At 36.3% G+C, this 13,096-nt stretch overlaps 1 protein-coding gene across 3 annotated transcripts in view; it reads right to left on the reverse strand.

Annotated features, from left to right (window-relative positions):
- Positions 1-13,096, reverse strand: part of LOC123680417 (nitric oxide synthase-like protein) — a 171,100-nt gene that overhangs the window by 8,156 nt on the left and 149,848 nt on the right. For all 3 annotated transcript variants that reach the window (XM_045618310.1, XM_045618311.1, XM_045618309.1), the window contains 5 exons: positions 12,342-12,516; positions 11,965-12,120; positions 9,191-9,428; positions 1,882-2,048; positions 768-978 (listed from right to left, as the gene is read on the reverse strand). In XM_045618310.1, the coding sequence (XP_045474266.1) occupies positions 768-978; positions 1,882-2,048; positions 9,191-9,428; positions 11,965-12,120; positions 12,342-12,516 (947 nt within the window). The remainder of the gene's footprint in view (positions 1-767; positions 979-1,881; positions 2,049-9,190; positions 9,429-11,964; positions 12,121-12,341; positions 12,517-13,096) is intronic.

Raw genomic sequence — 13,096 nt, forward strand, 5'->3', positions numbered from 1 at the left:
TTTCTGTTTCTGTCAGAACTTAAAGACACAATTTAGTTTTTCGCCGTGCATCAGTTGAAGAATATCTTCTTTCGGCCAAAACTTCAGAACGCCTGAAACTATCGCTTTGCGACCTGCACGTTTTTTCATGCACATTTGATGAAATTTCTGTTTCTGTTAAGAAAATTCTATCATTACATTTGAAATTTCGAAATAAAATGAACAAAACAATGAACTTATAACTTAGCGCCCCCTATCGAAAGCAGAAAACACAAATTTATCATGAGTATATTTTGTCCTCAATCAACAAGATATTATCTTTCAGGCGATATCTAATTTTCTTAAAAATGTTGCGCCAAACTGAAGTTACAGGGCACTTCAATGATTCAGATTTCTCCCTTTCACCTACCCTTATTTGATGTCGTGAAATCGAAAGTGACAATTCAAAAAGATAGAGAATTTTACAAGGATTACAGTGATGATATTTTTTCTTCAACTTGATATGAAACATTTTCGAGTAAAATTCATTTTTCTACTCGACGATAGCTATTACGCCTCTAGCGGTAGAGGTATGAACTTCAAAACAATTTCCAGTGAGTTTTCTTGTACACTTTAGACGTAAAAATTTTTAACGCAAGTCTCTACGATGAGTGGATCGTGAGATGAATCCGCTTACCTCGCTTATTTGCCCACCCTGTACAATAGTGTGATCTACGAATAACTGTACATGCAATAACTGACATAGCGTTCTGCTCGGGTCTCAAACACTCAAAATGAAAATAACCAACCTTGTGTATTGTACTGGACAATAGCAACAGTAAGATGAACTTCTTTGGGATGTTTCAGAGGACTGGAAGAAATTGAGTAGAACCTAGGCTGTAGAACAGGTAACTGAGCGATCAGAAGGGGAGCGAAAGGCTTAACACTTGGAAATTCCTTAAGGACCTCTAGTAGATTCGGGAAATTATAATGCCTCCAATCTTCATATTCAGTTGATTCCTGAAAGTGAGAGTTCAGATTGATTTTCACTCTACCGCACTTGGAATGGACAAGTTTAGTGATGTTGATAATACTATATTTGACACGATAGAATTAAAATATAGAGCAAAACTGACTGAGAAATAGATTATTCAAATTTACGTATTTTAGCGCGGAACGTCTTTGGTCTGTGACGTCACGGCTCTTGCCTGTAATCGCTACACCATAAATTACGTTTGAATACTTAGTCGCGCCAAGGCGCCGTTTGTAGTTGTGTAGTTTTAACTCGAGTTTTGTTTTTATGTCACCATAATGGAAGAAGGCTTCGTGAAAGGACAAAGTGACAATTTGCCTAAAATAGATATATTCGCAGTGATGGACTGATGGAGTTTTTTTCTTCAAATCCATCTTATGTCAGTGCAGAAATAAAAGGAGTTAAACTTTTCAAGTAAGTACCTACTTTTGAGTTTGCTTCATCATGGTTCAACTTATAACGATGATTTATTTAAAAAAAGTTTCATAAACAGTTTGTAGTTGAGTACTGGTTGTTGAAGTCTATCAATGGCAAAACATATTTATGTGAGGAGTTAAAAGTGAAAAGAAAAAAAAGTAATTTATATGTATGTATATAGTAAGTTATTTCAGCCATCGTGAAACGAACAAAACACGACACGAACGGAACAAGTGATTGTACACCAATGAATTCGTAAGCACTCTGCGAATACCAGTCGTCTAGTGTGTGACGTCACGCCACTTACACGTACTATGAAATTATTCTTCCAAGCGCAACTTCAAAGTTCCATAACTTTTTCATTTCTAGAGATAATTCAATGATTCTTCCACATTTTTGTTTCATTTTACTTAAATTTTTAGAATTAATCTTTAACAAAAAAAATGAAAACTAGTCCATTGAGCAGAACTTACAGTAGCAAGGATCTCTAGCCTTTTACGATCCTCACCAACAGCGATGGAGGCGAAATGTTGAAGCAAGTTAGGAGGTGGTGGTGTTGTGATGTCCAAATATCTTGTGAACATCTCTCTCACTGAACATATTGGACGTTTTTCATGTTGCTTCCAGTTCTTCTGGACACCTATGAAAAAAATCATTTTAATTATTGATAAAGTGAAATGTGTTTTTTCATAACACAGCAATCATAAAAATATGTCATGACCGAAGTTAGAAAACATTTATAAATTCCTTGAATAATTTTCAATCCTGGTCGGACTACCAGAATTGGTTATTTATAAAAAAGGTATTTTGCCCTACAAAGGTTGGATTACCAGCTAATTGAGGTTCCTCAAATTTCAATTATACCCAAGACAATGTAGATTACGTATATCGTTACAAAAAACTCAAAATTTCACCCTCAAGAAAAAGAGTAAATGAACACAGGATCACTTCCCCAATGTGTATGATTTTCATTTAGGAACGAAGAGAAATACAAATCATTTTTATAACACTGAAAAAACAGTCACACCACCATTCAGATTAACATCACATAAATAGGGATAAAACATTTCATAGGGATAAAACTTTTCTTTATAGTATTATTTTCACATTGATCTAGGTACCTATATGAGTTTTACCTATTGTATAATAATAATAATAGTTTATTCTGAAATACAGTATAAACGTTCCACACGGAGGTATGACCTGTACGTGATTTACATTTTAACTGAAAAATTACAGAATCCATAGGCCCAAAGAATTGAATTTCCGAACAAAAAAAACTCTCTTTTCTAACTCTCAACATAAACTAAATGAAACTATCATTCGCTTAACATTTCAAAGGATGGATGTTCCACATAAAAAGATTGAACGCTCATGTGACTGGGATGTATATAATATGTTACAATTCATTTCATTTTATACATTATTTCTTCTTGTTCTTTTTTAATTTTGTTCATGATAATGTTATTACACTCAGTGTACAACTCATCTGTACACAAGCCGAGTTTTGATGTAATTTCGAAAATTCGTGTTCATTTAATTTTGTGCTGATATTAAATTTAGAAACAATAAAATAAATCCGTTCTCATTCCCTTATTGAAAGAAATATTATCTCAACTTTTCGTTAACAACGTTCCACGAATAGAATTGATGAGAAATAAAAGAATTATTGAATGACAGCAGTGAAATATTACAGATATCAATTCTATTAATCCTACGAAGGAAATGAGAACATTGAAAGTGATTTCTTTAGACTTTCTAGTCTACCGATCCAAGAATCAGCCTTAATTAATATTATGGACTTAAGAATTTCGTTTCGAATATTGATCGCTTTTGAACTTTAACTTTTCGTACAAAAGCGTTTTTCCATTGTGAATAAAACATTTGATCCTTATTAGAATTAATACTTCGGGTGATTCCATTGGTTTCTTAAGGCCATTAAATTTTTTATATCTGCGAAAAGGAAACACGACGAAATCTCTCTCAATAATGTATAAGTACTGTTTGAAAATGTGTTATTTTTCCCACCATCAATTTTCTATGCGATGCAAATACTGTTCTAGTTCTTTGATACATACGACACCAAGAAGCTTAAAAAAGGAATATAAGAAGAAATGAATTATGCAGCCAAGCCACGACAGTGGCTTGACTGAATCACTCTGTAACTAGATGGATTACTACTCAAAACTGGGATTTCCAAACAGAAAATTCAATATGTTCTCATTCAAAATAATAAATCCTAAGCGAACAAATAGGGATGAAACGATATTGAATGAAAAGTCGGTTCTTCCATTTTAGCGAACCATAACTCTTCATGAAAAAGATGGAATCTTAGTGCATCAAAAAAACAAAAGTGTAAATAAATTTGTATTCTGAAGTTTTATAATAAAGATCTTCATTTTTGAATAAATAAATAAATGCTATTTATTTCATAAGGAAAATTCTCACAATTGAAAGTTTTGAATCGAAATATCATCAAAATAAACTGCTTAATATATTTTTCAACTTAAAAATCTCTCTACTGTAAATTGTTCCAATTTCAAAAGACAGCAGAACAATTAATTCTATATAATTTCTCTTCTTAGTTGTAGAAGCAACTTGTCGAAGTATCTTATGCAATAGTAATGGGCACAGTTTGCAGTGAATGAGGGACGATGTTTTGGTTAGGTTAGGTTCTCTCCCGAGGTCAACACCTTGCTGTGGTGGGAGGGGTTGTAGCAACTGCGTGCTGTAAAGTAGGCAGTGAAACTATGACTGACTAGAAAATGTGGCATGCCTAATACCAGCCTGCTACATTCCCCATACCTCAACAATCCCATGTTCCTCCAAACATACATTCCTGCATATACCTCACAAACTACTAAAACATCCTCAAATCTCTACCCCTCAAAAGCGATAGTTTCTAGCAGAACGAGCAAAACGAGAAGAGAAGTAGAGCAGCCAGTCAGCATGTTGGCTAGGTCCACCAAAGTGGAGATATAGGAGCAGAACTGACCAGACAGATGCCATAAAGGTAGGTGGAAATCATTGACAGGTCTTTAACGAGACATAAGAGGTCGAGAAGGAAGCAAGGAAATACCACCATTTGGCTGTGAGTACGTGGTAGAATAGGGGCTGCTTATGTATCAACGGGCTACAGTTAAGGACCTAGAGTGTAATTCTTGGTACACTATTCGAGGAGTAACAACGGCTTTAATGCCCTTGAATCATAGGAACGAGGATAACAAAAAAGTATGTTAGCTCTCAGCTCAACGCCACTGCTCATGGTAAAAATTACTGAAATTTACTAAAATTCCACACTTTTAACATCCCGGCACGAACTAAGATGAAGCCAATGCTGTGAGGAGTTAGGATTTGCTTTAGTCGTGCTAGTTCGCAACGGTCCCAAGACCCTTAGTTCGAGATCAGGGTCAAAAGGCATCTCCTTTCACTTTGATTGAGTTTTAGGGGAGGAGGCTTGCCGACCAAGTTTGTGCGGGGAACTACCTCAGGCTTGAGTTCCGTAATCAGAGCTATGATGGAAACCACGGAACGAAGGAGCTCATAGGTAGGTAGATGCCTCACGCTTTTTAGGCTACCTAGATTCTACCACCAGAAACGAATTGCTTCTACCTTAGCCCATACTCCACTAGGATTGGACAGATTTCCACAAATCTGGACATTCCGCCGAAAAAAACCAAATCCTTGGTGACCCAGTGACACTAAGACTGAGCACGTGGAGGAAGGATGGCATCCTTGGAACTTTTTTCTATGTTTTCAACAAGGTGTCAATGGAGGTTTTTAGTGAGTATGCCCTTCAGGAGAGCCTCATACTACCCAACAAATGCCGACAGAAGCTATCGAGATTTTTGGGTGGATGTCCATGTTAGGTTAGGTTAGGTTAGGAGAGACGATGTTTTGGTTACGGTATTTTCAGATTTCGAGTATGAAGTTTTTTGGGATCTTCACCGATATAATGTCTATTCTGTTGGAGAAACAATAGACATTTGCATGTTTCAAGGGATTTCATTTCTGCATTATCCTTAAGATACTTCTTTGCTCAACCATGACATCATATAGCTTTTTCAGAAACCATGTAATAAGATGCCGTTTCATCTGACTCTGTGATTTTGTTGGATCCGAAACACCAAAAAGGAAATCTAGAAAGGATGAGGCTATTAGAAATGCTACCAGAAAGTACGAACATCTCGTTTTTTTTCTTTGGTATGATTGAATTAAACAACCGAATGATGCGAATGAACAATTATTTTGAATCCAAATAGATGTTACAGATATTCACGATGCAAAGATGTTTGAGATTGGTAAATTTGATAAAAAAATCATTTTTGAAATTTGTTCAAATGAAAAAAAAAAATTAATTCGTTCTTCCAGTAATCAAGATTTCCCAGGAAAAGTAGATAATGCCACCCTCCATTATTTGCCTGCAGTTTCAGGCTCCTAGTTCAGTATCGATTTCAGAAAAAGCTCGAAAATTTGTTTTTTCTTTGTTTGAGATCATTGAGTACTAGATAATTTGATATAAAAATTGAAAATATTATAAAATAATGGAATGTGCTATGAAATGATGAAACTCCTTATATTTCTTAAGAAGGATCAGTTGAAAGTGATGAAATGGAATTGTTTTCTTTTATTTTGCATTCCATACTGAGGAATCAACATTCTGATTAGAGAATTGAAAAGAAAATAATCTAGAACCCCAAGTGGCAATAAAATTCGGCAACGTGAAGCAAACGCCGACAAGCCTGATGAGTGCATGTGTTTTTTTTTAGCGTCAATAACTCGTGAACAGGGGATCACTACACGACTGAGTCTGCTACTGATCACAGCCAAAATTATAGAATGATATCCTTCTTTGTGAAAATGGCTAATTGAGTTACATGTTATAATCTGAAATGGGTTTCCATGTAAAATCTCCACCTCTACGCAATCCATAAATCACTAAATGGTCCTTTGCACAGCTGCTACAATAACATCAAACAAGCCGAAACCGCAACAAATGCAATTCTTATATACGGCAGCACTTCTAATAGTCGCTAATAAGCTATCCGCATGCGACTAAATTCAGACAAATGAACCCTGATTGTCAATTATTATTCAATGATTCAATTCGTAGCCGAACGTAAATCTACCAGTCAAATTATCGCCAATAATGGAAAATAATCAGCACATGTGATCGGGCGATCGGTTCGAACGAATCGATTCCTGTTCCGTACAAGAGGCGTCTCGCAAACGGAATCTATGTATTCATTTCCCAGGGGGGGCAAAGGGGTGGAGAACAATCGAAACGAGGGCATAAAATACATAATTACGAATCCGAATTTACGGCATCAGGGTTCACGTTCTATACAGTTTAATGTTTTGCAATTTACTATGTGTTTCGTTTTATTGAGAGAGATGGCTTGCGGAGTTCAAGAATGAAATTGAGACTTCGGGATTTGCTCCGTAGACGGGAAACATTTGGACGGTCTCCTAACGATGCCGATATCCTTTCGATGTGATAAGGAATTCGGTGTATCGTTTCCGGCGAGGAAACATTGATGCTGAAGTGTGGAGGATGCAAAAATGCAATAGAAAGAGGTGTTTTTTAGATTATGAGAAGTTTCGATTTTCTATGGTTTAGCAGTTGTCAATGTCAAACTGTGTTGGCATTTCTGTTTAGGAAGGTTTGACTAAGATGCATAGAAAACCTGGTATGTCTACTTATACCAGTAAAACTTTCACACAAAACGGGAGATTTTTCAGATTTATACCAACTTGATGTCGAGGGATCGCGTATGTTTCAAAATACATCGTTTATATTTGACATTTCTCTCGATTCTCGGCTCTCGTGACCTTTGAGTATACAACAATAATATTTTATATTCCATGCTCGTAGCCTCGTAACAATCTTCTATACTCTGTCATTATATATTCCATTGACTTCATTAAAGATTCGATAGGAACTGAATTGTAATTTATTGTGAAAGTTTGTAAAGTCTAAAATCAGTATTTCATTGTTAAACGGCGCCAGGGAGATAGCTGGAATTCGAAAATTTCTGAAGAGCGCCACCTTACAGAACTCTGGTGAAGCAGAACACCAAAGCAACAGGTGTACATCTCAAAAAGTCTGAAACAAAATCGAATCAGTACACACACCTGGGATTATATGCATCTTAGTTGTTTTCTATGGTTTGACAGTTGACAATGTCAAACTGTGTTGACATTTCTGTTGAATGAGGTTTGGCAATGAATGGCATGAATCGTTGAACGCCAGAGCGCTTCCAAATTGTGGAAATTTACTTTGAAAAAATAAATCTTTTCGTGGAGTTTATAGAGCACTTCATCTATTTTACAGTCAACCTAATCGGCCTAGCTAATATTTCGCGCTAATATTACTCTTTTCGATTCAAAATTTTTCTTTTCGATACAAAGAAATGTGGATACTGAAGAGAATATTTTTACTGTGTTAAAAAGACGCCGAAATGTCAATACATCGTTATTCTCAAACTGTTAGCCTTTGTACTTCGACTACGTGACAAAGCTCGTGCAAGAAATGAAGCCAAATGCCATGTTTACGTCGAATGTCTGTTGTTTGGGCTAATTTGAAACTGGCCGAAGATGAGCATTTTCATTGAAGAATTGTGTTTAGTGATGAAGCTCATTTCTGGTTGACTCGCTTCATCAATAATTAAAATTTCCGTATATGTAGCAGAGACCATCCTCAAGCTATTTATGAATCAACATTAGATCTTTAACAAATGACTACTTGGTGCTGCTAACCCGCTGGCGGCATCATCGATCCTTATTTTTGGACCGTGCCACACAAGCAATGAAACAATCGCAATTTTGTGAGAACAGTTCGTTGAAGAGCTCTTGTGATTTCAGACTTTAAGATTTCTTTTTAGCCCACGTGATAGATGATGTATAAGCCAATGCACCATAATTGATTTAAGCCCTTAAAGATGGATTTCTTGAAGTTATTATTATTATTATCATACAGCCCCAAAAATGCGAATTAGTCATGGAACATTTCATGAAAAGGATATGATGCTGGAGCCTGATTTGAGCGAATGTTGACGTTATCCTAGTTCACCAAGTTTGGCTTGAAATTGATGATATGGAAATAGAAGTAACGTATTTTCAGCAAAATGGTTCAACATCCAACACAACCCGTATTATTCCAAGAAAAATTCCCAATACGCGTAATTTCTCGTTAGGGCGATGTGAATTGGCCACGAAGATCTTATGATTTATGTTTTTTTGATTTTTTATTATGCGTTCGAGTTATGCGAAAAATCGAATTCTTGCCAATAATACTCAGATTATTGACGATATGAAAACCATTACATGTAAAGTTATTGATATGATATATTGCCCGAAATGTGCCAGCGACTCATCCAAAATTACCTCACAAGGATCAAGTCCTGTAATAGATCATCGTAAAGAACATTTAAATTATTCTAAATGAAAGTGTTTTTTTACGTGTACTTTTGGAACTACAAAATGTATAACCCTTTACATATTTTCTGTTTTATTCATAAACTTCTTCATCAGTTTTACCCCCTTTTTCCTCATATTAATTTTATACAACAAAAGACTGTATGAAAAACCTATTCCTGTTCAAAATTGACAAACAACAAAATTTCTCTGAACCACCCTGTATACCCAGCGGTCCCAAATCGAAATTCCGTACCCCATACGCCTTCGTTTTGGCCCGCATCGCCAACTTCCTCAATTACAATCAACAAGCACGATCTGCCTATACAAAAACCGATGCTACTCGTTAACCGTCGTCACACTTACCGTTGGACGTTTGCAACTCCTGCAGAATCTGTAATTCGACGGGTGCGTCAGCGTCGTCCACCCCCTGAAGCCTCTCGAGGACGCCGTCGACGATATCCGCCCGGTTCACGGCGAACACCCCCATATGGTCGCCTGGGCTGTAGGACATGTGGATGTTCTCGAACTGGACCCACAAAGTCGCCCTCGAGGCTTTCTCGCCATGGAGATTTATCCTTCCCAGTATCTTCGTGCTCTGGATCTGGAAAATTGTGTTTTGCGTCAGCAGGAGACAAAAAAAGGTATTAGAAACGGGGCAGATTAAGGGATGTGATGATATTCGATGGGAAATTGAAACGAAAGAATTGATAACTGTGCAAGTGGGTCCGGTCAGATTATGTTTAAGGGAGAGTTCACTGCTAGACAATGTGGTGTTCAGTTCCTATCGAGCTAGAAAATGTGCAATCCATTTTTCTTTAACTGCTGTCATCATTAAAAATCGAATTTGAATCCTTCTGTACACCAGACTCATAAATTTGAGATCATTACTCATGAGGAATGAATATGTAACTGCTTATTTTAGCTAGTCCGAAAACTACTCGATGTTTATCAAAAATCTCGAGATTTGGAACATCAGATTTCACCGCCGTTATACATATTTCCAAATCATTTATAAGAATTTGTGTATTTATTTGGTCCTTGTTCAACTCAAACCAGTCAAATAGTCTATTCTGCCCCACGTACTATTGACAAGATAGTGTGACTGAACCAAAAAGAAACATAGATAGTATAGCAAGGAGTAAATGATTGAATTTGGAGAAAAAAATCGTTTTTTCATGTAAACAATTTTTGTTACTTAAATATTGTAGTCGTTTTTTACATTTCACAACAAACCAGCTGTTCGAGGAGATCCAAAGTCGATGTTTAGTGTAGTTAAAATGCCAAGAGCAAGTGTACGCGGAATTTATCGCCAGCTAAGTGAATTTGAATGAGGTCGAATTATTGGCCTACGGGAGGCGGGGTTGTCCTTTCGAGAAATCGCTAACCGTACGAACAGAAATCCAACTACTGTTGAGGTGAGATGTTGTCAAGCATGGTTTGATGATGCCCAAAATCGAAGAAGAGTAGGCGCTGGACTTCAAAGGGGCACAATTGAAGTTCAAGATCGACTTAGGGCCATTAGAAACAGATTTGCACTCGCTGATGAGTGGTTAGGAGAACAAGGCCATCCTGTTATTGTCCAAACGGTTTACCGCCGGATGAGGTCTTTTGGACTGCAGCTTTATCGACCCCATCTTGTGTTACCTCTGACGGTTGAGCATCGCCGGCAACGATTACAGTGGTGCGGAGAACGACAACATTGGAATGTGGAATGGCATCAGGTCGTCTTTCCTGATGAATTTCGATTCTCCTTGGGTACACATGATGGCCGAAGAAGGGTTAAACGACGTCGGTAAGAAAGACGTGAACCTCAGTTTGATGTTGAGCGTCATGTAGACCGGACAGTAGGCGTTACGGCATGGGGTGCTATTGCACATGTAAGTAGGTCACCTTTAGCACCATGATGATGTTAGCATGACAGCGCTGCGTTACCTTCAAGAAGCTTGGGATAGTATCCCTCAAGAAGAAATAGACCATTTTATTTCATCAATGCCGAGACGTGTTGGGGAGTGTATACATGTAATCGCGGTGGACAAACACGTTTTAAACAAATTTATTAAAAAAATTGAACACCCTCTGTTTTTTCTTCAAATTTCAATCATTTGCTTGATTATACTCGTAAATAGATATCGTCATCTTGAATTATCTAATTTGAATGATTCTGCTTCTACCCCATAATATATTGAGTGATTTCGACGACAAATAATAGAAAAAAACGGCTCATCAGAATTCGAACTGAGTAAGTAGTTTGTTGTAACTTAGGAATATGATATTCATGCAAATCATGTGAGGATCATCTCACTAGAAGCATCAAATACATTTTTCGTTTGGGAAATATATCATCATGATTTTTCGTCAAATTCTCTTGAAAAAATATATTGAATTCAGTACTTTTTGAGCCTGTTCTATTTCAAGATTCATTATATTATTGAAAAAATAATATTCCTCATCAAAAAATCGAAGCTTACATTGAATGTTTCACAAGAATTCGCTTGTTCCATTTGTATAGAAATTCCATTATACCTGTTATTGATATTAAAACCAAGTCATCACAACCATCAAATGAGAAAGTGAAAAAAATCCTTTTGATTTATCCAGAAATAAATTACTATCGCAAAATGATAACACCAAAGTAATTTCCGCGATTATTGAAAAAAAATTTTTTTTAATGGAAATGAATTGCGCAAAATACCCTGAAACTCATTTGAATGAGAAACGATGTTGTTGGAAATGATAACTTCCTGGGAATTGGATGTGGAGAGAAAGATCCAACGAAATCCGTTTTAAGAGCGTTTTAGTCGCTTCAATGAATTTTTTGCGTTGGTCTCAGGTTGGAGAAAAGCCTCAGATGAAATGATGACTACGAGAAAAAGAGGGATACGCAGTGTTCAGGCACATTTTCGTATGGAATGAATTTTTTCTTGAAGTTGCCGGTCACCGGAATTAGGGTGATAAACTTTTGATATATGAGAATAAATGAAATTGAAAACCGCTGCGAATTTCATAAACATTTTTCATTCAATTAAATAATTGTTAGTAGGAAAAAATGACATTTGCTTATATGGTCAACATTTTCCAGAATAGATTTTTCATTCAGAAAAAAAATATAGTTTGAATGTGAAAGGAAGAATACTCACTTCTTTATTATGTATTTTAGTAAGAGCTTGTTTTCGGTCTTCTGTAACACCATTTACAAAACGAACAGTGTTCTCACTCAAAGACTGAAGTTGCAGGGATTTTGTGGCTTCGCTGAGTGTATCATCATCATCAAGGCAAAATGTTTCACAAGCGATCTGAAACAATAAGCAAAAGTAAGGACTGAAACAGAACAGATACAGGGCGCACCATGAAAATTGTCTGAGAACGCATTGGCAAATAGTAAATAACAATGAAGTTAGGCCAATAACAAGAGTTTCATAGTTTTTGAATAATATCACAGATGCTATTGTGATTTAAATTTATACAAAATGGAAATACGTATCTATTCTTCTCATACATAAATAGAAATAGTTACCTGGAAAATTTGTGGTGCCCATTTTCTGAATGCTTGCTCCTGACCACACATCTCATCTCCAGTGGCCATTTTCTGGAGTCTTTCGCCACCTAGTTCACCTAAGAGATTGTCAACATACTGTCCAAAAGCACAAAAGTTGGGATAGGCACTTGACCCCAAGGCAAAAACAGCAAACCTAGTAAATTTCATTATCATTTAGATCTAAATACGTAAAATAGGAAAATGAGAGACAATGAACTCAGACAACTCTGAGATATACGGAAAATATCAGAAGTAAGTGAAGAGAATAACAGATATGAAAATATACCAAGCACATCCGAGCACAATGTTGAAAAAGGAAGAATATGCGAACAAACCTTCATGATAATCAAGCTATATCCAATATTATAATAATGGAAACTGACAGTGCATCCATCGCAAGACAAACAAAAATTATTATTAATGATAATTCAGCCGGCACTCATCATATATGAATATCCAATTGAAAATCCCTTGAATCATTTAAATTCCCGAAAGCTGAATAGATAAATTGAATTAATTTCGGGGATTTAAATCATGACGTATAGGTAGATATCGGCTCATCAATTCGAATGGAAGGAATAAACATCACATACGCGGTTCGAATCTGCGCTCTTTGGAAAAACTGTAATCCCATTTCTATTTTTGTATTTGAATATACAGGCCACGACAGCATAACTTCCTATTGTTCCAAAACTCTATGAAACCCATTTTATGATTCAGGAAATTTGTATTTG

Source organism: Harmonia axyridis, chromosome 5, assembly GCF_914767665.1.
Source record: "Harmonia axyridis chromosome 5, icHarAxyr1.1, whole genome shotgun sequence".
Taxonomy (NCBI): domain Eukaryota; kingdom Metazoa; phylum Arthropoda; class Insecta; order Coleoptera; family Coccinellidae; genus Harmonia; species Harmonia axyridis.